This window comes from Pteronotus mesoamericanus, unplaced genomic scaffold (genome assembly GCF_021234165.1).
Source record: "Pteronotus mesoamericanus isolate MK-2021 breed Mesoamerican mustached bat unplaced genomic scaffold, CSHL_Meso_final contig_52, whole genome shotgun sequence".
Taxonomy (NCBI): domain Eukaryota; kingdom Metazoa; phylum Chordata; class Mammalia; order Chiroptera; family Mormoopidae; genus Pteronotus; species Pteronotus mesoamericanus.
In genome coordinates this window covers 19,380,765-19,406,890 of record NW_026555189.1, presented here as the reverse complement: position 1 = coordinate 19,406,890, position 26,126 = coordinate 19,380,765, and the positions used below count along the sequence as shown (strand labels likewise).

Here is a 26,126-nt window from a genome sequence, read left to right as displayed (position 1 = left end):
AGCAACCCTCCCAGAGATGCACGCGAGGACCCACCAGCGTGCCACTTACTGGTCTGCACGTCACATGTCACAGGGGAGTGGTCCAGCTCCTGCACAGGGAGGAAGGGGCAAGGACTGCTGTGGCCTCCTCGCCGGCTTCCCTGCGTCCGCCGTCCCTCCCAGCCCACGCAGGGGCGGGAGGGTTCCCCCTTGTCCCCACTAGGACACGGTCAGAAGACCCCTCGAGTGGGGCCCCACTCCTCCCTGCTTCCGCTCCCCTGCCTCTGAGGGGGCCTTTGGCTCCAGCCGCTCTCCCGCCAGGGTCGCTGCCTGGTCCCACCTCAGCCCCTCTGCCCAGGCTGGGCCCCCTGCCTGGAGCGCCCTCTCGTTGGTTCTCTGTGTATGGAAAGCCCTGGAGGGTTGTCTCAAAGCTCCGTCTGCCCCAAGTCCTCTCCGCACGCCAGCACCATGCCTTCCCTGTCCCCTATTCCATCCTCAGGGGCCCCTGCTCTCTGTAAGGGCATCTTCAATGTCTAACTGTTTCTGCCACCAGGCCCCCTTCCCTTCTCTTGGGAAACGCCAAAGCGACGCCTCCTCTGTCACCCAGAGGCCGCACGGAGCCCGAGGGGACACTGTCTTCCCCCTACTGCAGCAGGACTCAGACCCGGGCCCCTGCCTCCCAGTTCCAGGTGCTTCTGTGAAGATGGTCATTGGCTCCCAGAAAGAAGGGCCAAGGACCGAGTTCCTGGACGGCAGGAGGTGACAGAGGCCCTGCTGGAGCCCTGGGCCTGCAGGAGGGCACACAGAGCCACTGGCTTCCTTAGAGCCCTGGCTTCTTCCCAGAACGTTCCCGTCCTCTCTCATGTCTGGCCCTCTGTCTGGAGGGCCCTTTCAAAACCACCCACATTCACTTTCACCCACTCACTTCCTGCTCCTCCTCCAGGTCTCAGCTTGCAGGCCACCTCCACCAGGAAGCCTTCCCTGATGCTCCCCGGAGGCTCCTCCTCTACACCCCACACCCTGTCTGCTCCAGCATGGACGGAACTCCCCCACAGCTGGGACCACCGGGCAGGCAGGGCTGAACTAGCCCGCTCAGCCCTGCAGGCGTGGTGCCCCAGAGAGTGGGCAGAATGACTGAGCAGTACGGACAGGCAGGCTGGCTGGGCTGGGCTCCCACTGAAGTGTCCCTTCCCACTCTTGCCTGAGCTCCCAAGAGCCCTCCTGCCCCCATCCAGGGCCCTCACTCCCCTCACCCAGCTCCCACCTGCTCCTCAGCCTTCCCACGGAGCACCGGCTGCGGCAGGGCCATCTCCAGTCTATGTAGGAGCCACGCCACCAACCTGTGGGTGCGAGAGAGCAGCATGTCCAGGTGCAAAAGCGACAGGAGAGTCTGATCATCCCCAACCCACGGCAGACGGCAAACCTGCACGGAGCCAGGCCAGAACCCAGGTCTCCAGCCCCAAAGACCATTGTCCCTCTCCCTGGCCTCTTTAGGCAAGCCTGTAACTAACGGTCAGGCCCCAGCAGGTAGCTCGGGCTGCCCCCACCCCCAGCCATACCCCTCAGGCCCCTTGCCCATTGCCCGGAGGGTGGGGGCAGAGCATTGTCAGTACCTATCCCGATTTTAAGCGTACATATCCTTTGGCTCAGCAACTTCGTTTCCTACAGTTTATCCTACAGATTTGCTTGCATGTGGCAACATGATGCCTGTACAAGGCTATAGCTTGCAGGAAAAGAGTGAAAACAAATGAAATGTCTACCACGTGGTTAAATGAAAGCTGATATATCCATATAATGGAGTACTATGCAGCCATGGGAAGAATGAAGCGGACCTAAATGTATAAAACCACTTCAAAGAGACATTTTGGGGTGAAAAAAACAAGGGACAGAACAGTATATACAGCTTGCTATTGCCATGTGGGTGTATTTAAAAGTGAAACCTATTCAAAAGCTTGTCTGTGCCTAGAAAACGTTGGGAAGGCGGAGAAGCTGTGGATGCAGCTGCCCTGCAAAGGAGCCCTGGAAACTCCTTTGAATTTTCTCCCAGGAGCATGTGTTACTTTTATAATTTAAAGAAAGAGTTTGGCGAAGGCTGGGTGTTGGGCTGCTCCCGGGGGAGGTATGGCATTGAGCGGGGCTCACCTGGTAGGGTCCGTGGGGGGCGGCAGCGGGGAAGCCGGGAAGCCAGGCTTGGGCTCTGGAGTCACCTTCTCCGTGGGCTCGGCGGGGCCCGGGGTGGCCAGGGGGTGACTCTCTGCGGCCTGCAGAGTGGACTCTGTTTCCAAGAGGTGTCCTGGGGGCTCTAAGTGGCAGGGAGAGCAGGAGACTAAGATGATGTGGCCAGGCTCCATGCAGCCCTTTAAGGGCACAGGGGGCCAGATTCGAGAGGCCAACATGACTGAGTGGGAGCCCCTTGTGGTCACCCTATCACCAGACAGACGTGGGACCGAGGCCTGGAGTGTGGAAGGGACTTGTCTAAGACCTCACAAGGCTGTCCCAGGCCACTGGCTTCCCAGCCTGGGCTGAGGAGAGGGGGTTCTAGTGCACCCCACAATAGACCTCTCCCAGCAAGCCCTGAACCCCTCCCTAGCATGGACAAAAGCTACGGTCCTCCCCTGGGATCCCTCGGGCCCCAGCCATACCCCTAACCCAGCCTGTGACCATCTCAGTCAGCCCCTTCCCAGGTCCCGTCCCTGTACCTGGGCCCAAGGCAGCGTCTGCGGGCCCGTGTGCGGGCTCATGCGGGGGCTCGTCTGCAGGCACGTCTCTGCAGCCCTGGAGTGCAAGCAGGGAGAGAGGGCTTAGAGCAAAGCAAGCCCTGCGCACTCCCTCCCCTGGCCAGCCATGCGCTAGCCTGTCCTTCCCCTGAATCCTCTGTGCTCCATGCAGAAACTGCCCCCATCCAGGACCCTCCAGGGAGGGGGAGAGCAGGCTGCCGGAGTAGAAGCGCCCTTCCTGACACCACCAGAAACCTTCCCAGGTGGTCCGCTTCCTGCTTCCCCTTCTCCTCCACTTACCTCGGGGGTTTTTGGAGGTTGAGGCAGCACTTTCTCCAGGTTCTGCTCAAGCCACCTGAGCAACCAGGGCCTGGGTCTGCAGAGGGGCCGGTGGTCAGCCGGGCGGCCTAAGGAGTGGCCAGCCACACTGTTCTGACCCCCCGGCTGGGGTCCCAGGCCTCACCCAGCCCTTCCTAGCCCTGGGCTCCCATTCCGCACAATGGAAGCCTTATATTGGATACTCTGAAAGGACCTCAGGTGGTGAGGGAAACCCGCCAATTCTGGCCCAGAGCCGGACCAGGCTCTCGCCCAGCAGGCCCAGCCTTGGCCTCCTGGGCTGCAGTGAGGGGTCGGGGCTGCTTGGGGACCTGGATGCAGCAGTGGGCTCCCTGCAACAGGGACAGGTAGGTCTGGCTTCATGGGGATGTGATCAGTACAGTCACACATGGCCCCGTGCTTAGAAGGGCCCATTTTTTATTTAATGTTCTGTCATCGCAGTCTTAAACGCTTAATAATTTTTTTCTTAGATTTTATTTATTTATCTTTAGAAAGAGGGGAAAGGAGGCAGAAAGAGAGGGAGAAAAATATTGATGTTTCTCTTACTGGTATCTCTTCTCTAGAGGCAAGAGATATATCAATATGTTGCCTCTCACATACCCCTGACTGGGGACCTGGCCTGCAACCCATGCATATGCCCTGCCTGGGAATCGAACTGGTGACCTTTCAGTTCACATGTCAGCGCTCAATCCACTGAGCTATGCCAGCCAGGGTTTAACAATATTTTAAAAGGAGTCCTGCATTTGTATGTTGCACTGGGCCTCACAAATTATTTAGCTGTCCTGGGGTAAACGTCGGGTCCCAAACCAGTGCTCAGGGATGGGGACTCACCCAGTGTCCCCGGCCCGGGAGACCTGATTGACTCCATCTGCAGAAGAAAGTATGGCGGTCAGCAGCCAGGGGCCCGCCCAGAGACCCCAGTCAGCCCAACTCAGAACCGGGTCTGAACCCAAGGCCAGTCAAGTGAGACACTCGACCCATGGGCTCTCCCCACGGGCCAGGCCCACGCCAATTCCCCCTCAGCCCCAGCTCTGTAAAGCCTTCCCACCTCATGGCCTTACCCGAGCCCCCCGTGCTGCGGTGCCCAAGGATCTGTGCTCCCGCCTGCCAGGACAGACAGACAGAGAGGAGTGAGCAGAAAGCCTGGAAGCGCCAGACTCCCACAGCCCCTCCTGCCTCCCACCCTCTGCAGCTCCCCACCCCAGCAGTACCTGATCCGGGCCCGCCAGGCCGGCTGCTGTGCTCTGGGCTGGCCCGCTGCTGGGGACAGCCTGCGGGACAACCTTCTCCACACCCTTCCTGAGCCAGCTCAGCACCCAGGTACCAGGACTGCAGAGGGATAGAGATACCGGTCCGGGTCAGAGGGGCCATCTGCAGCAAAAGGTCTCAGTTTTTCAACCTAAAGAAGTTGGCTGGGATGGCCAACCTCTATCTCCCTGCTGTGAGACTTCAGACCCAGCGTCCTCTCCCCCGAGCCATGTGTCCCTCTCTGGAAAGTGGGGGACACCAAGTCTTTGTGAGTCAGGTATGCCCAGCGCCATCCTGGGCCCACCCCCATCAGGAGCTTGGGAGCAGTTCTCTCCATCACCCTGCCTCCCCGCCCCCAGCCCGGTTCCAGGGGTCCCCATCCTGCACTCGGCACACGCTCTGTGCTCCAGTAGCATTGTGGGATGCCTGAGGGGTGTTTCCTTGTGGTTGAGGCTGGTCCTCCTAAACACGAGGGCTGTAGGCTCACTGCCTGGGCCAGCCCCAGCCACAGATGTGCTCTCTGGGATCAGCACCACGGGTCTAAACTGTGTGAGCCAACCAGGAGACTCCCTGGATTTCTGGCATCCTGGGAAAGTCAGAAGCTGCAGCCACTCTGGGCCTGCATCTCACCCAGGTGCTGAGAAACCTCTGGCCCCGCCCTTCACTTCTCTTGGCCAGCTTGCCCCTTCGGCCCAGGAGACCCTCACGATCTGCCCGAGGCTACCTTCAGCCCCTTCCCCAAATGTCCCAACATTTGCCTGGGAGTAACTGTGGGCCTGAGAGTAGTGCTGGTCTCTACCCGCCCCCCCGCCCCCCCCACTGGCTTCCTAGCTTGGACCAGGGGCTGGCCGTGTGGAGAGCAGAGGTGTTACAGTACCCGTTCACTTCCGGAACCACAGCAACCTGGGCCTGGAGGCTTGTGGGCAGAGCGGTGGCAGCCTTCTGGATCTCTGCAAAAAAGTCCCTCACACTTGAGACCTGGAGCCTCAAAGAGCCCATTTCCACCTTGTTGGGGAGGTCAAGTTAGAGACATGGGAGAGGGGAGGCCCCAAGGGGTCAGAAATCCCAGATTTCAGCTCAGCTCAGCTAAAAAGTCCCCAAGAGCCGACCCTGAGTCTCTTCGAGCCTCAGCTCCCTCATCTGGGAAGCGGGCTGGCCAGCCTCATGGTTCTTCGACAGGGCTCTGAGGGGAGAACATGGCCCCTCACACCCCACCCCCCACACGCACCGCCCTGCCATCCTGGGCTTCCAGCACTCACCCTGAGGCTTTCCGTCAGCCACAGCTGCTTCCTCCCCTCCAAATGGCTCCTCGGAGGGCTGGAGGGTTCAAACAGAACCATGTAAGCCCTCAGAGAGGCCAGCCTAGTTCAGGCAGGGGTAACCCCCGACTCACCCATAAGGAACCCTTCCTCCCCCCACAGGACCAAACACTTCTATTCTCATAGTTGTCTCTGTAAATCCTGGTGGCCTTGCCTTCCACCTGGGATACTCCCTTCCTCCCAGCCCCAGGGTCCTCTCCTCTACAGAGGGGCCCTCACACCCCCTCCATGGTGGTCCCCAAGCCTATCCCGAAGCCCAGGAAGCTGCCCCACTTCAGGGGCCTGGGAAGAAGGGGAACGTTGTATGAAGCCTTGGAGCAAACTGAGGGGAAGAAGGAGGTGAAAAGAGCCCCCCACCCAGCTCCCGGTCAGGGCTCTCCCTCTCCTTCTGGGCCAAACCTTCCATCCCCTCCAGCAGCCAATAGGGGTCCCGCCACTGCCACCTGCCCCCACCTGCCTCTGCAGCAGCGCCTCCTGTTGCGTGTGCACCCATGTGTATGCACAGCGAACACAGGCACAGGCACATAAGTGTGTGCACACTTACTCTCACATGCATTCACATGCACACAGAGACATATGTGAGCACACATGTATACACATGGAGACATGCAAGCACGTATCTGTGCATGTGTGTATATGCACGTGTGCATGCGTGCACATGTGCAAAACAAGTATATGATGTGTCTCACACGTGTGCACATGCAAGACATAAGACAGGTGTGTGTACATTTGTGTTGCATGTCCCAGCAAGCACACGTGTGCAACCATGTGTGTATACACATGTGTATGCATGCAGGTGTACACGTATGCATATATCTGGAGCACAAAACCAAATACACAAGGACACTACACAGACACACAAACATGCACAGACATGCTAATGTATTCACAGATTCAGAAGCATGTGCAAGTACATGTGTATACACACTAGCATGCCACATGGAGCTACATGAAACTACAGACACACTAAAGTGTGTGCATGCATGTGTGTGTTCGCCTGCTCATGCATACACATGCATGCACGTAGTCCCTGATTTTCAAGCACATGTGTATATACAAACACTGCTAAGGACACACAGAGTATACTTCTGTGCACATACAGCAAACACATACACGCGCAAGCCCTATACCTGGGTAGCTCACTGTTTCCTAACACGCCTGCACTCCCCCGTAATAACCTTTCTCTCTGGAGCGCTTCCCCTCTTTGCCTCCTCCCCTTGCAATTCAGTCCAGCCCTCTGTGTCTCAGACGCACTCACCTGCCAGCTTCCAATGTCCCAAAATGACTCTCTCCTTATCCTGACCGCCCGTCACGCTCAGTCTGATACCCTTATCTGGCCTCCCAGGCGGGTGGAGCTGAGGCCCATGTCGGAGTACTCCGCATTGCCTCCTCACCTCCGTCTCCGTGCAGAGTGACCAGGGCAGGTACCTGTCTCCTGACCCCCGGGGGCAGTGCTGTATTCATCATGAGGCTCTCAGCACTGCCCCCAGAGCCTGAAACCCATGAAGCTAAATCACAGTTGTTCAAGTGAGCTTCTGCCCTGGCTGGCGTGGCTCAGAGGATTGAGCACCAGCCTGCAAACCAAGGGGTTGCTGATTCAATTCCTAGTCAGGGCGCCTGCCTGGGTTGCTGGCCAGGTCCGCAGCAGGGGGTGCTTGAGAGGCAACCACACATTCATGTTTCTCTCCCTCTTTCTCCCTCCCTTCCCCTCTCTCTAAAAATAAAATAAATAAAATCTTTCAAAGAAAAGGTGAGCTTCTGAATCAGTTGTCACCAGGCTCCTGAATGAATGAGATGCAGACTGGCCGGTTTTGATGTGCTCGAAGGAAAGTTCTAGAGCAGCTAGAAGTGTAGTCCATGAACCCCTGTCAGTCTGTGAACTGTTACTGGTCCATAGTGACTATGGGCAGTTTGCACTGTAACGTTTATGAGCACATCACTCCCTTCGCTGAGAAAGCCTTACCGCAGAACAAATACCAGCAGAACTAAGCAGTGTGCCTGGTTACATAGTAGATTTACCCCCTAGCAAGCTCCTAATCTCATCGTGGCCTCGTCACTAACAGTTCACGCACTGGCTACTTTGAGTAGCTCTGTTCTAGACTCTAAAGGTTGGCAAACAAGGGCCATGGGCCAAACCCAGTATGCCGTTCATTTTATAAATAAGGTTTTATTGGAACACAGCCATGCTCATTTGTTTACATATTGTCTATGGCTGTTTTCACGTGCCAATGATAGAGTTAAGTAATTAACAGGGGTGGCATGACCCACAAAGCCTAAAATATTTACTACCCAGCATGCCCTTCCTCACCCTCCGCTTCTTACCAGGGACGCATCTTCTAGTTTGGCCTCCTGGGGAGCTGTTTCAGGCTCTGGCTCTGGTTCTGCCCCCTCCTCCTCCTCCACCTTGGTCTTCTGAGGGGTCCCTGGGGGCTGAGGCAGCACCCTCTGGACCCAGCCCAACATCCTGACACCTGTGGGGGACAGAGTCCTTAGGCCTCCCCAGGGCGCTCACAGTTGCTCCCACCATTAGAGGCCACTTGTGTAGATTACACTTTTCTCTTTCCTCTCATATTTTTGCAATTATACCTCCAAGGAGAAATACCCAAGCCCACAAACGTGTGTATAGAGAGACTGATCACAACAGTATTGCAGCAAAAGAGGAAAACCATTCAAATATCCATCAGGCCCATCCTGCAAACCCTTCGCCAGCAGCCAGCAATTGACCCGTGTTTCTGAACCTTCTGGAAAGGGCTAGGGGAGCCTGCCTCACTCCCAGTTTTTCTTCTCCCCCCGGACTCAGCCCTTTCCTCCCACGTGGACACTTTTGCAGCCCCTTCTATCTTTTGGCCACATCCCTGCCCACTCCACTTTGATGACAGAAGCTCAGATGGGAAGGGGGACCTGAGGGTGGCAGCCTGGGACAACAGTGGTGCTTGAACCACCAGCCTTTCAGAACCTACTGGGAAGCTGGTAAAAATACAGGCTCCCAGACCCCTCCAAACCCCCTGCAGGACCTAGAACCTGCATTTCACGAGCTGCCCCTGAGCCACCTGGGGAGGGAGGGGTGAGGGAAGCCCCAGGGTTTTCAGCCTCGCCTGCTTCTTCATGTCTAAACGCCTTGCTAGAAGGACAGCGTGACAATCCCGCCGGTAGTCCCACCGCCACCAAGCCACCACGTCATCCTGAGTTACCTGCTCAGATGCCGACTGCCAGCCAGGAATCACCTTCTCCCTTCTGCTCCCAGCTGGCCTCGCAAGCACCGGGGGATTAATTGGCAGCACTGGGGCCGTGTGCAAAGGATTAGCAGGTGCCGGACGGGGGTGGGGAGGTGGTGGTGGAAGAGAGGCTGATGCCCAGGGCGCTGACAGCAACCGCCTGAGGCCAGCAGAGATCGCGGTCCAGGGAAGAAGCGCCAGGTGGCCCAGGCTTGGGCACCATGAGTTCCTGGGGGACCTGCCCAGGTTCCAGCAGCCTGGCTCCCCACATACCTTGGGCAAGCTGCAGAGTGGCTGGTGGGAGAATGACCGCGTGAAGTCCCCGTGTGATTCTGGGAGACTCCTCAAAGTGGCAGCGGCTTGTCCACTCTCAGTGAGCTGTGGCAACACGCCCCAGCCCTGCAGCCCCACTGCCAGACTCGGGCTGACTCTCTCCGTCCGGAGTCCTCGCAGCTGGGGCAGGGCCCCAGCAGCCCCCGCCTTGGGCTCTGCCTGAACGGCTGTGGTCCCGGGGCTGGGCCTTTCGGAAGGACCCCGGGACTGGTGGGTGACCAACTGCGGAGGAGCTGGCTCCCAGAACTGCGGTCGGACCCTGGAAGGGAGACAGGTCTAGGGGAAGGGGACAAGCAGGGCAGAGGCCCAGTGAAGAGGGGCTCAGCGAGGTGACAATCTGGGTGGGGGGTGGGATAGAGGGGTGTTCAGCAAAGGGGCAGGAACCTGACTTGATCGCAACATTCCTCAAGCTCTTTGTAAGTGCCTGACAGTGTGCCAACCTTGGCACATGGATCGACACACATGGGCCCTGATTGGTGCGGCTCAGTCAGTTGGGCATCGCCCAGCAAACTGAAAGGTTGCCGGTTCGATTCCTAGTCAGGGTACATGCCTGGGTTGTGGCTTCAGTCCATGGTCAGGGCATGTTAACATACGAGAGGCTACCAATTAATGTTTATCACATCGATGTGTCTCTCCCTCTCTTCCCCTCTCTCTCAAAGTAGAATCAATAAAAAAATTTTTTTTAAAGGCAGACACACAACCTTTCCTCGTGGAGCTTATAGTCAATGGAAGAAGTGGAAATAAAACAGATTAAGGACAAATAAAGAGATATTGCAAATTACGCTGAGTTGCATGAAAGGAACAAACAGGGCAGAGACGAGCATGGCGGTGGGGAGTAGGGAGGTGGATAATTGAGCTTAGATGGGTGGGGCAAGAGCTGAGTGAGGGCTGTTCCAGGCAGAGGGCACCACACAGGTCAGGCCCTGAGGCCGGGAGGAGCGTGGATGCACCGGAGGAACAGAGGGGGTCGGGCGGCCGGTGGCTCAGTGGGTGTAGGGGAGAGTAGGGGAGAGCAGAGGCGAGTGGCCCGAGAGGAGGCCCAGAGACTGGCCAGGACAGATCCTGCAGGGCCTGCAAGCCACAGCTACACGTGGGGCTTTAGCTGATGGACCACGGAAGGCCGTGATGGTCTTGAACAGAAGCCACACGTGATCTGTGCAGCTGTTGAGTAGCAGGCAGGGGTGGAAGCAGGAAGCTGGTCAGGAGGCTGCCCGGTGACCAGCCAGTGTGACTGGGTGACCCCTGGGCTCTCCTTCCCATGCCAGGCCTCTGAGACGCAGCTCCCTAAGGCAACTGCCAGGAGAAGACTCTTTCTGCCAGCGAGGCTGAAACCAGGAGCAAAGCTCAAGGTGGCACCGGCCCTCCTCTGTGAATGCACCAGGCTGCTGCAGAGGACCCCCAGCCAGGACACCTCCACCGTGGCGTCGGTGACATTCACCTTTCCTTTGGCTTGACAGAGGCCAATGCAGACATGACAGGGCTTGGACAAGGTGGATGGCGATAGAGAGAGAGGAGAGGGGGAGGGGAAAGAAAAGGAATTGTGTTGGGGGTCTCCGCTTGGGCAACCAGGTAGGAGGTGGTGCCATCTACCAAAAAGGGGCAGCCTGGGGCTGGGGAGAGGAAGAGTTTTGGGGGGAATGATGAACTCTGCCTCGATTCGATGTCTGGGAGGCGTCCGTGTGGAAGTGTGCAGTAGGTGGCACGGGGCTGGTGCATGGGGTGGGGTGGCGTAGACGGGAGACGGAAGCGTTGGAGGCATCAGCTCAGCTTGCAGAGGACCACAGGACTCACTGAGGTCACTTGGGGAATCCAGCCTGAAGAAGGGGACCAGGATGGTGCCTGGAACATTCTGGCACATTTCGAGGTTGGGAAAAGGTGGAGGAGCTAGGATAGGAGACTGAAGGAGCTGCTAGTGAGAAAGAAGGAGAACCCAGAAGCGGCATGTGCTGCAAGCCAAGAGGGGTGGGCGTGTGGAGGGGGAGGAGCAGTCTCAGGGGACCACTGCGTGAGCAGCCTGCATGGAGACTTGACATGTGTCCCCTGGGCTGGAAACCCTGGGGAGCAGGCAAAGTCAGGTCGGCTCTAGGACAAGGAAAGTAAACAACGCTCAGCCACACCCTAGCCTGGAGGGTTCTCACGGGCCTGTAGGTGGAGGAAAAGGATAAAACTCAAAGACCCCAGGAGTCCCTGCATACAAAGTTCAAAAGGGCCAGATTAGCCTGTCTCATCTCTGGCTGGGGACACAGGCAATAAAATTATAAAGAAAAGCAGCGGCTATTCTCTGCAGCAGAAGCACTGGTTAATTACTTGTAGGGAGTCGGGGCTGTGATGGGGAAGGGTGGTGGAAGATTCTAGGGGCTTGCCGGGCCCTGTTTCTTGCTTTCTTTAGTTGGCATCTATTTTTTAAAAAAACTTTATTGAGCCCTGACTGGTGTGGCTCAGCAGGTTGGGCGTCATCCCGCGAACCGAAGGGTTGCTGGTTTGATTCTTAGTCGGGGCAGGTGCCTGGAGTGCGGGCCAGGTCCCTGGTTGAGGGGTGCGGCGTGGGAGAGACAACCAATCGATGTTTCTCTCTCACATCAATATTTCTCCTTCTCTTTCTAAAAATAAATAAATAAAATATTTAAAAATAAAATAAAACAACTTTGTTTTCTTATTTTATTTAAATAATAGGTATAATTTACATGCCATAAAATTCACCCGTTAAAAGTGTCCAACTCAATGATTTTTAAGCAAATTGCCTGAGCTGGGCAACGAGCACCCTCTCATTTCAGAACATTTCCATCATCCGTCACCCTACAAGCTCCCTTGCACCCCATGACAATCACTCTCCACTCGCCCACCCCCCAACAATCACTAATCTGCCTCCTGTCTCTAAGGATTTGCCCTTTGTGAACAGTTTATGTGAATGGATAGCACCATACATGGAGCGAGTTTGTATCTGATTTCTTTCACTTAGCATAACGTTTGTGAGGATCATCCACACGATAGCACGTGTCTGTTCTTCATCTCTTTTTCATTCTCAAAAGTATTCCGTGGCATAGATATACCACAGTCTGTTTATCTGTTCACTGGTCAACGGACGCTTGAATCCTTTCCATTTTTTGGCCACTATAAAGAATGCTGCTATGAACATGGCGTGCAAGTCTTTGTGTGGACGTATAATTTCATTTCTCTTAGGAAGGTTTCTAGAGGTAGAATTGCTGAGTCATATAGTCAATGAATGTTTTACTTTTTAAGAAACTGCTAAACTGTTCTTGCAAAGTCCACATCTTGACTTGAGTTGGTAGTTAGTTACATGGGGTCTCCCTTTATAAACTATTAGTTATGTTATTTATGCACTTCCTGTATTTTGTTGTATTTTACAGCTTTAAAAGAGTTTAAAAATAAATGTGGGGGGTGGTGAATGGAATCAGCTCTGGAGTTTCCCGTGAGCAGGGCCCTGGGAGCCTTGCCGGGGCGGGAAGGGGCACCTGGGCAGCCACACCCTGCAGGGTCCCACGGGCTCAGCCCCCGGCCGGTGTATGCAAAGCCCGTGCAGATATATGCAAATAAGCTAGGCTCTCCCAGAGTTCCCTTGCGTGGAGGGTCTGTGTCCGGTAGTTGTGACCAGGGTGGTGGGGAGGCCCAAGGGCTTTGCGGTGCTGGGCTTAGACACGCATGACCTTGCTTTCTGGGGAAAAGGGAGGGAGGCTGTAGGCCTGCAGGGCCTGGGGGTGATGTCTCACCTGCTAATCCCTATCCTGCTGAGGCCACCACTCTCCCTGATCCCCTTACGCTGACCCTGGGTACTGGCCACCACTAATCTCCAGCCCTGGAGCCCCAAGAGCTGGCAGGCAGGAGGGCGCCCTCGTTCCTGAGGTCTCCCAGGTCACAAACACCCGCATGGCAGGGCCGAGGGCCCTTGCCGAGCACAGAGCGGAGCCGTGAGGCCCAGAGAGAGACAGTAACTCGGCCAGGGCCACACAGCCTGCCCTGGCCAGCGCTGGCATGCCCAGCCCCAGAGAGCCCTGCTCCCCGTCTATTTCCCAGCATGCCTGGCCTGCGCTGGGGCCCGGGGACAGCAACCTCCGGGGAGGCTGAAGCCGGGCAGCGCACAGGACTCCCGGCAGCCTGTGGTTGCCAGGGTTGCGGAGGAGTGGGTGCCCTCACAATCACATGGCAATGGGCATTGTCTGCAGAACATTCTTTATTCTCCTGCCACATGCTGAGGCACTGGGGCCTGGCCCATCTCCCTGCCTCCCCTCCCCACTGTGCAGCTGGAAGAGCAGAAAATCCTCATACCCTCGTGCACCTGAGGCCTGTGCCCTGCTGATCGGGTAGCCACTGCCGGTGGGTCAGGGGCAAGGAGTCCTCCCTTCCCTCCTCTCCCCGTTCCACTGCCTGCGGCCTCTCCCTGCTCCTCCAGGGCCCTAGGTCCTCGTCCCCTGCCCACCTACCACCCACCTGCCCCTCTCACCCCTCATGGGGCTCAGGAAGGAACCAAGCTGGGTCAACAAATTCTCACTAAAATCGACAGGGCTGAACAGCTCCTGGGAATACCCGTGCTTTACAGGGAGGCCCTGCCTCGCCAGCAATGTTTTCCTAGTTGGTACCTCTTGTGTCTCTCCCCTTCTTGAAAACGTTTTGCTCTCCCTGTAGAATTTTGAGTAAATGCCAGGGACCTTAACTAAGGCCAAAAGCCCATAATTAGTTACCCAGAGGCATCTGAGCTAAATCTGAACCCACTTGCTGCTGCGGCTTCCTGCTTGTTATTTAAGAATAGACTCGATGCCGCCCCTTTTAGATCATGCCCTGAACGCCGTGGCCCCCAGCCTCCGCGGACACACACACCCTGCCCTCACCTCGGTCGGAGCCCTTAGCACACCCTGTGTGTGTGTGCGCGCGCGTCCTGTTGTCTGACTGTCCCCGCCACATGGAAGATCCTGAAAAAACAAGATCTGGCATCCAGTGTGTGCCCAATAAACGTGGGACGGTAGACGAATCAGCCCTGGCCAAGGCCGTGTTCCCGCGGGGGAGGGTGTCTGGCTGGCCAGACCCCAGGGTGAACCCCTTTGTGCCCTTGGCTTCCCAGCGATGGCCCGCATCATCGACCTGGTGCCCTGGGAGGACGGCTCCACCCATGTGTACGCGTCCCCAGCCATCCTGCTCCCGATGGAGAGGAAGAGAAACCAGCTGGCCGGCGTGAAGCAGCAGCTGTACCACCCGGCCCTGCCCAGCCTGCGGCGCATGGACATGGACTCCACCAGGGCCTGTCTGTCGGACGAGCACTGCCGGTCCTCCACCTACTGCCGCAAAGGTCAGGCCGCCTGGCCTGCTGCCCCCGCTGCCGGGGCCCCGGGGCCCTTGGGAAAGGACTCCGTGGTTTGAAGGAGGGAGATCTGGGAGTGAAAGGCCACGAGTGAGGGTGAAAGCAGTCAAGGGGCTAGTCCCAGCTCTGCCACTTCCTACCCAGGGGACCTCGCCAGGTCTGAGCCTCTGTTTCCTTGTTGGTAAAATGGGCATGACAATGCGGCCCGCCTCCCACAGCTGGTGGGAGGTTAAGATGAGATAAGGCAGGAAGAGTAGTGCCTGGCGCCTACCAGGTGCTCAACGAATTGAGCACATCGTTGTCGTTGATATTACTATTGTTAATGGCAAGTAGTTGGAGGTCAGTAGTTGCCGCAGTAGGAGTAATAATAATAGCAATAGTAACAGCTCTGTCCAGTCACCTGTCTATCTGGAAAAGGAAGAGAGACCTCCCCACGCATCCCATGAAGGAGAGGAGCACAAGGCCCAGGGGAGAACTCTTCGTGGACCAGAAACTTGGGTGTGGAGGTGGGGCTGCCATATGCGTTCACTTGTTTAGCACCTCATTCGTGCCGGGCGCCGTGCTGAGTCCCCAGGAAACGCGGGGCGTTGCAGCTAGAGGCCTGGAAGGGGAAAGTTGCACAGGGTACGGGGGCATGGTAGCGCTGGAGGAAAAGGTCTGTGGGGGAAGCAGGAGCAGTGGCTGGGGACGAGGGCACAGCTCAGGAGGGGCCCAGGTGCTGAGCTCAGGGGCCTGGGCTTTCTCAGGAGGGAAACACGAACCTCTGAAGACTTCAAGCAGAAAAGAGGTCTGAGCGTTGTGAGGGAGGAGGTGGAGGAGGGCCCAGAGGGAAGAGAAGTGGATAATGGGAGAGAGGTGGTTAGGGCACTGGGAGGGACCACAGTCTTTAGAAGGAGTGAAGTGTCTTTGCCACTGGCAAGCGTTTTGGAGGGTATTTAGGAGATAAAAATAACAGGATTTGGTACCAGTGAGGGTAGAGGGACAAGGTGGGGGAAACCAGGACAATATCCTGGTCCCACGCATATCAGAGACTGCATGGCCATCAGCAGAGGTCCCACAGAGATCCCTGCAGGGCCAAGGTGGGAACGGGAAAGGTGAAGTGAAGCCCCTCCACAAGGGAGCAGCACTGGGCTCCCCCACCCCCTGCTGCGTAGGAGGCACCGTGCACCTGTCGGACCTTCCAATTTCCAGGCTTCTCTTGGAATCTGGGTTTTTAGGGAAAGCTCACTCTTGGTTTAGATATGTATTTATTGCAAGTATATGCTTCAAGTCACAGGTTTAAAATTCAAAATGCTGCAACAAGGTACATTTTAACAAGCCTCACTTCTCCCCTCCTCCCACATCCACCTGCAGGTAATGACTCTTGGTTTGAAACATATCCTCTCATTGTTTACTACTGCAAATACAAACATGTATTATTTTACTCGCCTGCTTTTTATTATGAACATATTCAAACATAGAGAAAAGATGAAAGAATAATGCCATAAACACCCATTAGCTTCCACCTGCTTTAATTAATGTTTTCCCGTATTCTCTCTCTCTCTCTCTCTCTCTCACACACACACATTCACACATGCAACATCCTACACAATACAACACCATTATCAGATGTAAGAAAGTTAACAATGCCATAACATTCAGTCCATATTAAAAAGCCTTCAATTATCGCCTAAACATGTCTCGTAGAGCTTAATTTTTTTTCATGGGCGGGGAGCAGGATTCTATATAAGATTGTGCATTGCAATTGGTTGTGATGTCTCTTAGGCTAAAACAGTCTCCCCAGTTTCTGTTATTCTTTCAAAACAGTTTTGTTGTAGACAGTCCCACACTGTGAACTTGACGAGTCCTTCCTTATGGTGTCCTTTATCCTGGTCATGTATTTTCTGCAAACTAAAAGCAAGGTGTAGAGACTTCATTAGCCAGGTAGAACATTGCTGGCCAGAGTCGTTCACAGGTGATGGATGCTGTGTTTGCCATAATGTTTCGGCAGGAGGCACAGAATGCCATTGTCCCACGATTCACGATGCTGTGTTTGATGACGTGGTTATAGTCGTAACCTGAATGTATATTCTTTTCAACCTCCAATCGTCTTAGTTTTAGGCATTAAAGCAAAACGTAGCATACGATGTACGATCTTCTGTATTTTGGCAGTCCCGTATGAAGAACTTTATTTACTTTTGATAGCTGCATAGTGTGGGTGTCTCATAGTTTATTTGATCAGTTCTTTCATGGCAGACATTTGAGTTGATTCCATTCATTTGCTATTACAAACAATGCTGGCATAGATAAACATTCTCCCCACATTATTTCCCAGTCATGCAGTTGTAAAGTTGAAAAATTCCCAGAAGCAGTACTGTGGGATCAAAAGGTGTATATTTTTATAATTCTGATAGATATTGCCAATTGCTTTCTATAAGCTCAAGTCAATTTATACCCCCTCTGGCAATGTGTAGCTATGCCCCTGTTTCTGATAACTGAGCTAACTTTTGGCTTGTTTCTAATCTGACAGACAAAAATTAGAATCTTAATGTACCTTGAATATATATGCATTCATCTTATTATGAGTGATATTGAGAGTCTTTTTATATGTTTAGGGGCCATATGTATGTCTTATGTTGGTGTGTGAACTACCTGTGCATGTTAGTCACTCATTTTTCTTTTCTTTTTCTATCTTTTTTGCTTTTTTGGTCTTAACTTCTAGGAGTGCTTTCAGTAATAGGGAAATGGAAAATCATCTGTAAAATAAGTGAAATTTTTTTTCCATTTGCCTTTTGAGTTCTCATGTTGTTTCTTGCAATGCAAAAGGTAATTTTTATGAAGCCAAAGTTACCAATCTTTTCTTCAAGGTTCCTGGATTTTGATTTGGTACAGCCTTCCCCACCCCAAGGTTAAAAAGAAATTCACCCATGTTTTCTTCTAGTACTTCTATGATTTCATTTTTTTTTAATATTGACATGTTTGACCAATTTGGAGTTTATTCTATTGTAAGCCATGTTAAGTAAAAATCTATATTTTTAAAAGTTGTCAAAAAAAATTTTTTTAATTTAAAGCAGTGAGGGCCAAACCCCTCCTGGGCGGGCCCGTGCCCGCTGGTGTTCACGGCATGGGCATCTCTCCTCCCTTCCTCTTCCTTCTTCAGATGACTTTGACAACGCCTACTTCACACTCCTTGGTGTCCCCAACAAACCCCTGCAGTGCCTGGTGAGTGCCCTTTGCCCCTGGCCCTGGGCTCGCTCAGGAGAAAGGGGCAAAGGCCCTGCCTGCATCCAGCCCGGAGCACCTCTGGTCTTGGGCTCTACTCCATGTACTTCCTTAGCTTCCCCCTTGGGACCCCGGTCCCCTTTCCAGCTCCATCAGGGGCTCTAGGTGCCCCTCGGTTAGATGAGCCAAGTGTCAGCTCCGCCCTCCGGGGTGGTTTGGAGCAGACTCCCAGGCCTTTGCATCTGCCTCAGGGGCCCTGACTCCCACCGTCCTGGCAGGACGTCACCGCGACCGGCCAGAGGCTCCGCAACAGGTGCCGCGAGGGAAAGCTGGCGCCCATCGCGCCGGGCATCAACCGGGTGGACTGGCCCTGCTTCACGCGCGCCATCGAGGACTGGTCCCGTTTCGTGTCCTCTGCGGGAGAGTTCAAGCTGCCCTGCCCGAGCAAGAGGGGTCAGTCTACCGGGGGTGGCCGCCCTGGGCGGGAAGGCAGGCAAGCAGTGGGGACCTTGGAGTCGGGCCCTGGAGCGCTGGCTGCGGACCGGGGACATCGGGGCGGAGGTGCGGGCTCCAGCAAGGACAGGGCGGGGAAGCTGGGGAGCAGTGGGGGCCCTTAGGGAAGAGCTGAGGCGGACTGAGGGACACGGAGGAGGGACTCGTCTCGGGGACAGGGTGGGAGCCAGGTTCGGGCCCGGAGCCACCGGGGCTGAGGCTGAGCGCAGGGTTGGTCCCGCCACCCACGAGGCACGGTCCAGAGGTGGGGCTTCTTCTGGCCGGGCAGTTGAGGAGGGACAGTCCAGGTGCGGTGTGGGCGGGGCTTTACCCAGGGGCGGGGCTTGTTCCGGGGTGGGCGGTGCCAGGGGCGGGAAGATGGCACTGTCTCCGCAGTCCAGAGTTTCAGCGGCTACGCGGTGCGGCACTTGAAGCCCGAGGCGACACAGAACTGGCGGGTAGGGAGGGCTGTGTACCATCCGTCCCTGGGGCCCCCGCAGGGTGACGGGGAGCAGCCTCTAGCCCGGGACGGGTGTGCGGGGAGGGAGAGGAGACCGACCTCGGGGTCCCGCGGCCCCAGGGCTAAGATCGCCCGCGGAGAGAGCTGGGCTGGGGGGAGGGGGGACGTGGGCTCACGGACGCCCCTTCCGTCCCCCTGGCCCGCCCCAGTACTGTCTCAACCAGAACCCCAGCCTGGACCGGTACGGACAGAAGCCCTTGCCTTTCGATTCCCTGTAAGTGAGGTCGCGGGCCCCGACCCCCTGAGAGACCTGGGAAAAACTGGTTGGCTCCAATACGCCACAGTAAAATAGCCATTTCGAAATGAATTAATTGTTTACCTCCGGCCCCTGGCAACCTCACCCTTCGGGGGTGGAGGCACTCAGGTGCAGCTAACCCTTCTGGGGGCATGGCGCCTCCCGAGATGGGAGTGAGGGTCCCCGAGACGAGGGTGCGCCTCCCCGCCTCGGTTCACCCTCCTCCCTCTTCTGCAGGAACGCTTTCCGCAGCTTCGGGTCCCACTACAGGTAGGGCCGACCCCGCCCCCACCCTGCCCCACACCTGGCCCCGCCACCCTCACTGCCTCAGGCGCCTGGGATTCTCAGACCCCTGCTCGGCCTTCCACCGGGGCCTGACAAGGAAGGCTCCAAAGGATTGCTAGCCCCCAGGATGGGGGCGAGGGGGGCGGAGAGATATGCGCCCCTCCTGCGCAGCCCACCGGGAGACAGAGGGAGCCGACTGCTTGTCCCACCCAATTTGTCCTTGAGGAGGCCAAGGGTGGGGGCGGGGCAGTTACCTGGAAGGGGAGGCGGGGGCAAAAGAGCAAAGAGACAAAAGAAACTTAATGGAAAGAGCCAAGACCCCACCTTCCAGGTGGCCGAGAGGTGCTAACAGCCGCAGCTAGGGCTTCTCAGCTGGAGCGAGCAAGACGTTCCAGCGTCTCCCTAATGTGGCCACCCCCACCCCTCCAGCCCCATTCCCTACATTTCAGCAGCCTCCTGGGTGTGACCCAAACCACCAGCACGAACCAGCACTCCACCCCAGAGCTCTTCCCTAGCTGAAGAGCTCCTCTTCAGTCGTCAAAGCCCTGCCCACAGGTCCCATCCTTGAAGTCTTCCCTGACCCTCTGCCTCTCCTCTCCAGCTCAGACCCCTCCAGTTGGCCACCACGCAAGTGTACCCCTATCTGATGGCACACAGACTATTGCCTTATGATTATTGATGCAAAGCTTGCCTCCCTTCACCCACCCTGTGCACACCCAAGGGAACACTGGCTTTTTTTTTTCATTACTATATAATGCCTGCCAGAGGAGGTTCACTAAAAGATTGAGAATGAGTAAAGCAGTGCCTGGTTGGGGATCCCAGGGAGATAAAGATGAGGCAAACTGGAAGGGAGGGGGCTTAGAAGTCAAGCAGAGCAACTGAAAATATACAAAAGGAACTAGGGAGGCATTAAAGGTTCTTGAGCCAGAGAGAAACAGGGTGGGAGCTGTGTTTTCAGAGCTTTGAGGGCAGGAGGGCGGGTTTTGGGGGGTGGCCTAGGGAAGGACAGCCCACTTTTTCCCCTAGAGACCCCCCCCACCTCACCCCCTGGTTCTCTCCGCAGCCGTGTCAACTACCTAATCCCCTGGCGCTAAGCTGTGGGAAGAGGCCGGTTCCCCAGGCTGCCGGACCCTGCCTCCCCAGGCTCCCCAGCAGGACAGAGGGTGAACGGTGGCGTGCCCCATCTCCCCAGGAGTTCAGCCTTTCCAGAAATAAACCTGATGCTCCCACTGGGAGGTGCCAGGCCCGTGTCGTGTGTGTATGAGACACTCAGGACCTGTCTCCTGCTGTACTGTCATCAGAGCCCCTACTCCAGACAAAGCGATGGACACCATGGTCCCTCGCCGTGCTGGAGACAGACACTCTTCCTTAGCCTCTGTGAGCGGGGTATTCCGGACGCGGCCCAGGAGCCTCCACGGCCGTCCGCAGGATGGCGCGCCCTCCTTGCTGTCGGTTGCTGGGCAGATCAGGGCTAGTCCAGGAGACCCACGGTCTCCTCCAGGCCTCCCTATTCTACAGATGGGAAAACTGAGGCCCCGATCAGGGAGACAGTTAGCCTCTGGTCAAACCCAGAACCCGGGACTCAAAGCAAGTACCAGCACTTGACACAATATAGTTGATGCCCAATACTTGTAAAAAAGTTATTTCCCAGAATGGGGATATTTTGTTTACAGGTGTGCTATTGTCTGGCAGGCAGACAAAGCCTACCTTAGAGACTTGAGGCTGATTTTCATTTCTGTTAGAGGTGGAGACGGTGATCGTTGCCCTTACACCAAGCTGAGGGGCCATGGTGTCCCTCTCTTTGTCCTGAGCAGGGGGCTCTGACGATAACAGGGCAGAAGACAGGAGAGCGGGGAGGGGCAGACAGGAAATGGTAAGCAGGTCCCAGAGCCCTTCCTCCTCCGAGCCCTCTCAAGAGGGTAGCCCGCCTCCCCCGATTTCACGCAGGAAGAAGCCCTTTTTCTCCAAGACCAGCTGACAGTCAACCTGGCTGCGACCTTGGGACGTTCCCAAGGTTCTTCCTTGGGCAGAGCCCCATGGGGTGTCAAGGCCCCATTCTGCAGCCCTGAGCACCCCTCCAATATCCCAGTGCAGAGAAGAGGTTCGCCCAACTAAGGCTCACAGCGGGGGTGCTGGAGTCCCCACTTGCGTGAAACTGGGAACATGCAGAGACCAGGCAGGAGCATGCCAGGGGCAATCAAGTGCCTGGGGCTTTTCCTGGCCCTGCTTCCCTGACACTGAGTGACTGGGCAAGTCCCTCCAGGAATTTGATCCAGCAGACGTGTGAGGCCTTGCCAGGTCCTGCGGTGGGTGGCGGAGGGACGCAGCCCAGATACCATCTGCCTTTGAAGCACTTCCAGTCCGGTGGGAGAGAGGCAGGCCCAGCGTGTTCAGGGCTGAAAGCAGAAGGTGAGAATGTGGGCGCACCGGGGCCACGTTGCTCAGGCCCAAGAGCTGTGAATGGGAACCCACACTGGCAATCTGAACAGGTCCTTGCCCACCAGGTGTACATTGAATCCTCATGTCACAGGTGTGAAAATGTGTGCCCAGGAATAAAGGAAATGTGGGGCAGATGAGCATTAACAAGCCTGATTTAGCAGGCGCTTTCCATTTTTTAGGTGCAAGGTAATGGATTAAGCCCTTTGCAGGCCCCATGAGGTGGGTAATTATATACCCATTTTACAGATGATGAAAAGGTTGGGGAGAGGAAGCGACTGGCCTGAGATCGCAGAGCTGGTCGTTGGTAGAGCCGGGAATTGAAGGCAGCCTGCCTGACCCCTGAGCCTGTGGCCACCACAATCTACTGCCTTCCTGCTTTAAGAGAGATGCAAGCCAAGAGTGAGGAGAAAAGCAGACGGGACTTCCTGGAGGCAGGGACACTTGGCCAGGCCTTGGAAGGAGGAGCTCGCTCACCAGAAAGCTCTCTTGGAGTTGCTGGCAGTGATGATTGAATCTGCAGGTTAAAAATCCCACCCAGAGGCCAAGAAATGGAAAGCCCTGCCCCCACCCCGCTGGGCCACTCTCCCCTGGCCAAGAAGTCCCCTCAGCCTCAGCCTTCTATGTGCTCATTGTAAATAGATTACATTAGAAATCTTCCCTGCATCAAGGCAGCCCAGCCTCCATGCCTCAACTCCAGGCCCTCCTGGCCCAACCCCAGTCTATTACCCAGGCCCTGGCCCTGCCATACTACCCAGCACACACCCCACCACTGGCCTCCTGGCTGCTCCGAACACCCCAGGCTCTAGCCTGCTTCCTGACCTTTGCTCAAAGCCTTCCTTGCCCCTGCAATGTGCTTTCCCCATCTTTCTCTCTGAATCCCACCCTTTCTTCCAGGCAGGCCTCTCTCAATCCCTTCGCCCTCTCCTGATTCGCCCTCCCCTCATTCACCACCGCCCCCCCCCCACAAAGTCTAGGAGGACAGGGACCGGAGCTGATTCAGAGAGACTAACTCCTAGCCTCTGGCTCTCAGGAAATACTGATCTTGCCAGCTTCCCTTATCTCCCCAAGTGGACCTGGGGCTCAGGAATGGGGCCTGGGGCCTCCCAGATCAAAGACACAGATCTGGACTAACCGAAACCGCTGCTACACCGTAATCATTGTTGGTGTTGACACTCACTCGAGCTTACATCCCTACTGGCCCAGGGCTGGCAGTGGGGGAGGATCAGGGTCCAGCTGAGGGAGGGGTGGGGTGAGGGCCAGGGAGAGCTCTCCCAGGGAATATTTTGTACTGAATATCAGCAGCTTTGACATTTCTGATCCCACCCTTTGACACGTGAAAACCTCAAAACTCTCTCCTCCGAAGTTCTTGCTTCACTAGCTCAGTGCCTGGCAAACAGCAACACCGGTGGATGAGCAAAGGCAGGAACACATACCGGGGTGGGGAGGGGCACACACAAAAGGGAGACCCCACAGGCCCTTTCCCACCCAGGCTCTCCCTTTGACCTTTTTCTGGCCCCAAGGAGACCCGGCATTCCAGCTGGAATCTGTGAATCTGTGGAAGATCAGCAGCATCCCAGGCTTTTCCTGGAGGCCTGACCTTCAAGAAACAAAGCCGCCAGCGAGGATGGGATGAGGATGGGATGCAGAGCTCACCACAGGCAGCCTGGCCCAGGCTGGGAGGCCCCGCACAAAGCTACAAGGCCTGGGCAGTCCCTGGCCTGTCTGAGGTCTGCTCTGAAGGAGGGAAGGGGTGGCGGGTGGTCTGAGAGGTCCGGATGGAGGACTGGAGACAAAGGCCGTCCGCAAGGCACCTGCGGAGGCCTAGGCTCTCTGTAAAGCTGGCTCCGCACAGATGGGAAGTCAGAGCACAGCGGCTTCATGCCCTCAAGGAAACAGGCCAGAGGGAAGGGCTTCCCTCCTTTGCTGGCCAGACCCAGCGCCAGCACGAGCCCCGGTCATTGTTCCGGCTTCCTGGTCAGCGAGGAGAGGGATGGAACGGGAGCCCCAGGCTTGCGGCTGGAGCTGGAGACCTGTGAGGTTCAGGGCTCACGGCTGTCCTGCCCCGCTGCCTGTCCCCTGCCTGGCCAGGCCCGCAGTTCTAGGCCACTTTCATCACTGACTGCATGGCTTCAGGCAGCCCCGGGACATCTCAAGGGTTGGGCCTGGCCGGCTGGTCTCACAGGCCGTACGAGGCTCGGGCCAGCCAGCGGACGTGAAAGGTCTTGGGGACAGGGTGTCGGAGGGGGTGAGGCAGCCCTGACATTCAGACGGGAGGGCTCGGCTGGGTCCCTCACACCCGTGCCCGCGCACCGCTCTGCTCTCCTGAGCGCCCGCCCCGCGCCTAGCACTCCACGCAGGCCACCTCGCTGCGCTCTCGCCTGGAGCCCAGAGCCGAGCGTTCCTGGCTCCATCTCACAGGTGAGGAAAATGGGGCTCAGAGAAGCCCAACAACCTGCCCAGCGCCTTGTCACTGATGAGCGGCAGAGGCAGGACAGGACACTAGCCAGTTCGGGCTGGAGCGCTCTTACCCACACCACCACGCCACTGCCACCGTGGTTCCTGAGCTCCACCCCAGCACAGGGTACCCTCCCGCTGTGCTCCTGCAGGGCCGAGCAGAGCCAGCCACACCGCTGACACAGCTGCCAGGAGGATGGGCTCCCAAGGGAAGTGGTCTTTGGTGCCTGTCCTGCCCTGGCTACCTGACCTCGTGGAACCTGAGAGAGTGCCCCCCGCCCTCACCCAGAGCAGCGCCGCCTCCCACAGCTGCCAGGGACCAGACCGCTAAGGCGTCAGACCTCTGTCAGCACCTCCCTCTCGCTCCACCCAGCTCTGGCTGTCATCCCAGTGTCACCCCTCATGCCAAGGGACCATCCTTTTGTCACACTGTCAGTGGTTGGGGCAAAGGGAAGGATTGCCCAGAGACTAAAGAAGATGGCACTAGTCACAATGTCTGAGGTTTCCCCCATGAAAATGCTGTGTTCGAAGAGAAGAGAGCCGCTTCGGGCAAGGGACAGGGGAGAGAGGTACCCGGGTGTGGCCAGGCGCACTGCGCAGCTGCTTACGCGTTTGTGCGGTTCCTGTCACAACCAAGAGAGACCGGACTGAAACGGGACGGCAGCAGGCGGGGGGCCAGGAAAGATAAGGCAGGGAACGGGAGCCACAGGTGGATGCGGTCACCTTCCCAGAATCAGAGCCTCAGGGCTCTAAGCACCCAGAGATCAGGGATCAAGGCCTGTGCTCCAGATGGAGAACTGAGGGGCAGAGACATGCCTGCATCACTTGTTACCAAGGGGTAGGACTTGAAACAGAGCATCCGGGCTCCCAGGCCAGGGTTCCACTCACGGCCCTGGTTGGGGCCCAGGCTGGAGTGCGGAGGCTGAGGGCCAAGGGGGAGCTGTGGGGACTCACTGCTGAGTGAGGGGAAGAAGACGACAAAAAAAGAAAAGGTCATTGCAGGCTCCATGTGAGCTCAGCCATCCCCCGCCAGGGCTGCCCCTACCCACGCAGACCACTCAGGAGGGGCAACCGGAGGCCGTAAAGCCCCAAACACACGCCAGTGCTTTCCAGGCGTCCCAATGAGCTGAGGTCACTCAGCAAGAAGGGAAGCCAGACCTGGCACAGCTGCAAAGAGCCCTGGGAACCCCCTTGGCTGAGCGGTGGCCGCCTGCAGGAAAGAGTCTCACAGCTCCTCAAGGGCAGGGCCTCCCCTTGCCACACGCAGAGGGGTAAGTGTGGGGTCCGGAGCATATCTGGGGTCCCCCGGCCATTCCACTAAGCCTTTTGCCCCCATTTTTGAGCCCCGGCATCATGGGCAGCTCCCTGTCCTCTTTGACTTTCTACCCTTAGCCGTCGCCCCCACCCCCAGGACAGGGTGTCCCTGCTGGCCGTCCTCCACCGGCCCTCAGATGCCCAGAGCTGGGGAGGCTGTTTCTCCCTCTCCCCAGCCCCACTCTTGCCTGTGAGAAGCGGAAGGAGGCCGAGGTGCAGTTGGCCTGCCGGCCCGGAGACAAGGACGGGGTACCGCAGGGGAGTGTAGGAGGAGGGCTGAGAGGGCAGGCAGCTGGGCTGGGCATGCGGGGGGTCGCTGTGCCACAGGGCGAGTGGCAGCGGGCGAGAGCAGGCCACCCTCCGGGCCAGGGCCTGGCGGGCCCCACTGCTGCCCCAGGCAGGCCCTGAGCAGACTCCCACGCTTACCAGGCCCGGCTCCCGGCTCCGGCTTCTGACCTTCGTCAGCTGCTGACCCCTCACAGCCCAGCTCCCTTTGCGGGGGCCACGGTTAAACCCGAAGGAGGTCAGCAGGCTGCAGGGCCATTTCTGAGGTGTCCGCGGCCGGCACTCTCAGCGTCTTCACAGCTTCCCCACCAGGGCCTCCCTACACCTGTCCATTTAATTCTCACAGCAGCCAAGCAAAGGAAGGGTTAACCTCCCCATTTTACAGATGAGGCCACTGGGAGTTCCCACACTGACTTGCCTAGAGTCACACAAACTGAACTTTC

The 26,126-nt window shown here is 56.9% G+C and overlaps 2 protein-coding genes across 2 annotated transcripts in view; one reads left to right on the top strand and one right to left on the bottom strand.

Moving 5' to 3' along the window:
* The window catches only part of CNGB1 (cyclic nucleotide gated channel subunit beta 1), a 53,880-nt gene extending 45,818 nt beyond the window's left edge, over positions 1–8,062 (bottom strand). The window contains exons 1-12 of the mRNA XM_054579398.1: positions 7,922–8,062; positions 5,540–5,597; positions 5,158–5,230; positions 4,244–4,361; positions 4,094–4,136; positions 3,864–3,900; positions 3,218–3,364; positions 2,997–3,072; positions 2,679–2,754; positions 2,122–2,281; positions 1,244–1,319; positions 50–89 (exon numbers count right to left, since the gene is read on the bottom strand). Of these exons, the coding sequence (XP_054435373.1) occupies positions 50–89; positions 1,244–1,319; positions 2,122–2,281; positions 2,679–2,754; positions 2,997–3,072; positions 3,218–3,364; positions 3,864–3,900; positions 4,094–4,136; positions 4,244–4,361; positions 5,158–5,230; positions 5,540–5,597; positions 7,922–8,062 (1,045 nt within the window). The remainder of the gene's footprint in view (positions 1–49; positions 90–1,243; positions 1,320–2,121; positions 2,282–2,678; positions 2,755–2,996; positions 3,073–3,217; positions 3,365–3,863; positions 3,901–4,093; positions 4,137–4,243; positions 4,362–5,157; positions 5,231–5,539; positions 5,598–7,921) is intronic.
* Positions 8,063–14,223: 6,161 nt separating this feature from the next.
* SPMIP8 (sperm microtubule inner protein 8) lies at positions 14,224–20,285 on the top strand. Its single transcript, XM_054579397.1, has 7 exons — positions 14,224–14,446; positions 17,598–17,659; positions 17,938–18,112; positions 18,548–18,609; positions 18,821–18,885; positions 19,144–19,176; positions 20,255–20,285. The coding sequence occupies exons 1-7, from the start codon at positions 14,224–14,226 to the stop codon at positions 20,283–20,285; spliced, it is 651 nt and encodes a 216-aa protein (XP_054435372.1).
* Positions 20,286–26,126: the final 5,841 nt, after the last annotated feature.

Excerpts from the sequence above, each read along its gene's own strand:
- SPMIP8 (XM_054579397.1), top strand. The coding sequence starts at position 14,224 with ATGGCCCGCATCATCGACCTGGTGCCCTGGGAGGACGGCTCCACCCAT. Across the intron at positions 18,113-18,547 it reads GCCCTGCCCGAGCAAGAGGG|TCCAGAGTTTCAGCGGCTAC; the intron begins GTCAGTCTACCG and ends CTGTCTCCGCAG. Across the intron at positions 18,886-19,143 it reads CCCTTGCCTTTCGATTCCCT|GAACGCTTTCCGCAGCTTCG; the intron begins GTAAGTGAGGTC and ends CCTCTTCTGCAG.